A 4,508-nucleotide genomic window follows, 5' to 3' on the forward strand; every position below is an offset into this window, starting at 1 on the left:
CAAAGAACATTTACACCTGTTGTGCATTGATAGTTGATAAAGGTTTTGCCTTCATCCATTTAGTAAAATAATCAATTGCACTATTGAAAGTTTTATTTCACCTTTGGTGAGTGAGAATGATCTAGGTATATCCATTCCTTATGTAGTGAAGAGTAAAAAAGTAACAATTATATGTAACTTCTCTACTAAGTAGTTTTAAAAGTATTTTACCTCCAACTTTTGAACTAGAGTGTTCTTGACTCGTTTCTCTAAGTGTTCTTGACTCGATTCTTTTTAGTGTGACCACCATTGAAACTTGTAGCTTGAGACATGAGATATCAAAGCAAAAGAAAAAAAATGTTATGACTGTTATTTACAAATTTTCAATAAACAAATTATATCATAATAAAATATTGATGTATAAAAGATACAAAGTATCATTATAACATTTCTCAAATCTTGGAAGAATAAAGAAGAGTGATGGATACAATTCTATCATTGGTTCATGGTCAAGCATAAAATAAGTAAATTTAATCATTTTAGGAAATTAGTTTTAGCACGTTAATGATAAAAGGTATTGGAAAGATTCTTCTGATAAAATATTCATCATGAAACATGTTTAGGAATTGATTTTTGGACAATATTATCAAATAAATCTAAAATTTATATTTTATCCTTAGTGAACTCATATCTCATGATAAAATAGAATATGAAAGTGTACCTAAATTTACCTTTAAGAATGATATAAATTCCAATATTAATAACGAGTATATAATCCTTTAATAAAGAATCTTAGGTACTTCTATCTCGATTGGTATGAATTTATATTTCTACCTTGATTGGTAGAGATATATACCTCTATCTTGGTTGGTAAGGAATTATAGATAAAGAAAATATATGTATTGTATAATTTTATAGATAATATAGCATTTTGTACAAAAATGATAATAAAATATAAAAACTTTGAAGGGTCTGTAAAAATTTCATCAAAGTAGACGTTAAATATTCTTATCAAAATTCAAAGCAAAATTTAAACAGGTAACAAAATTTAAATAACTTAATAACTCCTAATAAATATTCCAAGACTAAAACACAAGTAAAGATTTAAGAAAATTAAGTCAATAAATAAATTTAAATCCATAGTACATGAATATATAGACAAATATGAAAAAATATATTATTCCATATGATATGAATTTATAAAACTTTTAGACTCAACAAATTAATTATAAAATTTAAAATATCAATAATAATAGAAATTTATCATTATATCATAATTAATATAATAAAGATAATATAAATCAATTAAATATTGTTGGTTGATATATGATATTGAGAAATTTATAAAATATAATCAAACATAACAATATATTATATAAAAATGTAATAATTGTTCTAACAAATATAAATATATTTGTGAACATTATTTAAATACTTTATAATATTATTGATTAAACCTTCTCGAACCAAAAATCAATTCTTTAATATATTTATTGGAGAATAATTTAATAGAACAATCTCGCTTCCACTAAAGAAGGTTGTTTCTCCTAAGACACCTTAGAACAATCTCGCTTCTACTAAAATATTTTATCAATGATCCATTAGAGACATTTACTTTAAAATTAATCATATTTGTTCTGTTGTTCCTACGGTGGATTAATACGAACGTGTATAATCTTCACAATCTCAACCGTACACATATTTCATAATGAATTTGATTATTTGTGCTTTTTTTTTATACATTGCTACGTGTGTAAATACAGTAAAAGCAGAAAAGAAAAAGCGTGAAAAGAAAAGAAAGCAGTACTGTCCCCACCCACGTGGGCCTCATAATTACATAATTGCCTACGTGAAGCACTATGAACCACATATCTGTGGGTGTTGGTGCCTTTAATTACACCCATGCTGCTTCACATTCTTCACAATTCTTGAGTCCAACACATACACATTCAGATGGCTGCAACACCAGGACTGGAGCATTCTAGGAAGGCTTTTGGATGGGCTGCTAGAGACAAATCTGGGTTTCTCTCCCCCTTCGACTTCACCAGAAGGTATACATTTCAAGCTCTTCAATTCCTCAACTTAACAAGTAGTTCATGCTAGTGATGTTCTGTTTATTAATGGTGCAGGGAAACAGGAGAGAAAGATGTGGCAATCAAAGTGTTATTCTGTGGTATATGCCACACTGACCTCCACAATATTAAGAGTGAATGGGGTCAGTCCTTTTATCCACTGGTACCCGGGTAAGCTTCCTACTCTCTTTCATCCTATCTTTCAAACACAAGATATTTTCTTAACTTCTACGTTTGGTTTCTGAAACATTCTGAAAATTTATTCATATACTTAATTTGTAGTATGATTTTCAAAATATGAGAGAAAATGGCTAAGCTTCAACTCAAATTTGGAGTGTGCACACACAAAATATGACTGTCATTGGATGGTCCCCCCAGAAGAAGCAAGAATTTTTGTTGTCCCTGCATGATAAACATTTGAAATAAACTAAACATATATATATATATATATATATATATATATATATATATATATATATATATATATATATATATTGCAAAATATGCAAGCAATAAGATCTGCCGTATAGATGAAGTTGTAGATCTGCTAAACAGTAAGTTGGAAAATAAAGAGAGCAAAAGTTTAGACCGGTTTACTTACTGGATATGTTTTACTGGGTGAGGTAACCATATGATGGAACAAATTTACTTTAGAAAAACACTTTAATGTGATGTAGACAATTTGTTTAATAAATTATTAGCTACCTTTCCAATAAAATATGATATTGTTTATGAACGAGAAGTTATTAGTGTTAATTAATGATAGAATAGTATATTCTAATTTAAGCACCAAAATGTAGGCACGAGATTGCAGGTGAAGTGGTAGAGGTTGGAAGCAAGGTAGAGAAGTACAAAGTGGGAGATAGGGTGGGTGTGGGGTGCATGGTTAATTCCTGCAGGTCGTGCAAGAGCTGCGATGAAAATCTTGAGAATTACTGTTCAAAAATGGTTCTGACGTATGGAGGGAAGGATATTGATGGGAGCATCACACAAGGAGGCTACTCTGATCTGGTGGTTGTAGACGAACACTTTGTGATCAGCATTCCTGACGGTCTACCCCTTGAGGCTGCTGCACCTCTCTTATGTGCTGGGATCACAGTGTATAGCCCTCTCCGATATTTTGGAATTGGCAAACCAGGCCTACATGTGGGTGTGGTTGGTCTTGGTGGCGTTGGCCACATGGCGGTTAAGTTTGCCAAAGCTTTTGGGGCTAAGGTCACTGTAATCAGCACATCTCCAAACAAAAAGAAGGAAGCTATTGAGCATCTTGGAGCTGACACATTTTTGGTCAGTCGTAATCAAGAGGAGTTGGAGGTACTTAAATTTTCCCTTTCCGAACCTTTCTACAATTATTTTACGATATATGCTGTAAAATCTGCTTTGTATTATTTCTAGTTTTTTAATATGGATTACTTTGTGTGCCTGTGAGGAAAAGCAAAAGTTATTGTTTAACTTCTAATGGCCATTTTTTCTGTTCAGGCTGCAAAGGGCACCCTGGATGGTATAATAGACACAGTGTCTGCAGTTCACTCTCTGGTCCCTCTGATTGATTTGTTGAAGACTGGTGGGAAACTTGTCATTGTTGGTCTGCCCGATCATCCTTTGGAGCTTCCAATCTTTCCTATACTAGGTATGCATGTACATGAAAAATTATTACACTTATATAATAGAAATTAGACGGAAAATTAACTTGTATATAAGTTCATGAAAAAGTATATTTTATTTTTCTTAAAGACGTACAATTTGTTTCATAACGTTTATGATAAATATTGTGTTTGGTTTGCAGCAAGAAAGAGTGTAGCTGGCAGTTGCATTGGAGGAATAAAGGAGACTCAAGAGATGATTAATTATGCTGCCAAATACGATATACAGCCTGACATCGAGATCATTCCTGTAGATTATGTAAACACGGCAATGGAGCGTCTCCTCAAAGCAGATGTCAAATATCGATTTGTTATTGACATTGGGAAGACACTGAAGCCCAGCTCTTAAATTTCATAATCCATGTTGCAGAGGAGAATTATGTAAGAGGATATGGTTCTTGCTTTAAATAAGGAATATGTCTATGTTGTCAGTTTGATTGGATGTTTTACTGTGTGCTTTTGGATTTAGGCGGTCGATGGATTGATGTAGTTGCTATCTTTAATATTATGTGATTAATAAGCATCTCTTTACTAGTATTATGGGATTAATAATTACCTTTTATTTTATTATTTTATACTTCTATGGGAAGAAATTAGGAGAATTTTTGTTTTACTAAAATTTGTATAAATCGACAATAAAACTATCATAAGCGTGCATTAAAAATTATACAAGAGCGATATATGCTTGCAATATGATAATTATTAGTATTTACTTTTATTGTAATATCTAGTGTCTGTTTATTACGAGCTTCGCCTCGTTGTTATATCAATGAACCTATTATATTATTTTAGTTTTCTTCTCTGTAACTAATTG

At 31.2% G+C, this 4,508-nt stretch overlaps 1 protein-coding gene across 1 annotated transcript; it reads left to right on the top strand.

Moving 5' to 3' along the window:
- Positions 1-1,873: 1,873 nt before the first annotated feature.
- LOC124828766 (putative mannitol dehydrogenase) lies at positions 1,874-4,264 on the top strand. Its single transcript, XM_088094354.1, has 5 exons — positions 1,874-2,030; positions 2,109-2,222; positions 2,852-3,365; positions 3,531-3,681; positions 3,838-4,264. Exons 1-5 carry the CDS (start codon positions 1,933-1,935, stop codon positions 4,041-4,043), a joined length of 1,083 nt encoding a protein of 360 aa, XP_087950480.1. The 5' UTR covers positions 1,874-1,932; the 3' UTR covers positions 4,044-4,264.
- Positions 4,265-4,508: the final 244 nt, after the last annotated feature.

This window comes from Vigna umbellata, chromosome 7, assembly GCF_029865625.1.
Source record: "Vigna umbellata cultivar VRB3 chromosome 7, Vumbellata_1.0, whole genome shotgun sequence".
NCBI lineage: Eukaryota > Viridiplantae > Streptophyta > Magnoliopsida > Fabales > Fabaceae > Vigna > Vigna umbellata.

Bases quoted from the DNA above. Each gene is read 5' to 3' on its own strand.
- LOC124828766 (XM_088094354.1), top strand. From the start codon at position 1,933: ATGGCTGCAACACCAGGACTGGAGCATTCTAGGAAGGCTTTTGGATGG. The intron at 2,223-2,851 runs GTAAGCTTCCTA...ACCAAAATGTAG, and splicing joins TTTTATCCACTGGTACCCGG to GCACGAGATTGCAGGTGAAG. The intron at 3,366-3,530 runs GTACTTAAATTT...TTTTCTGTTCAG, and splicing joins GTAATCAAGAGGAGTTGGAG to GCTGCAAAGGGCACCCTGGA.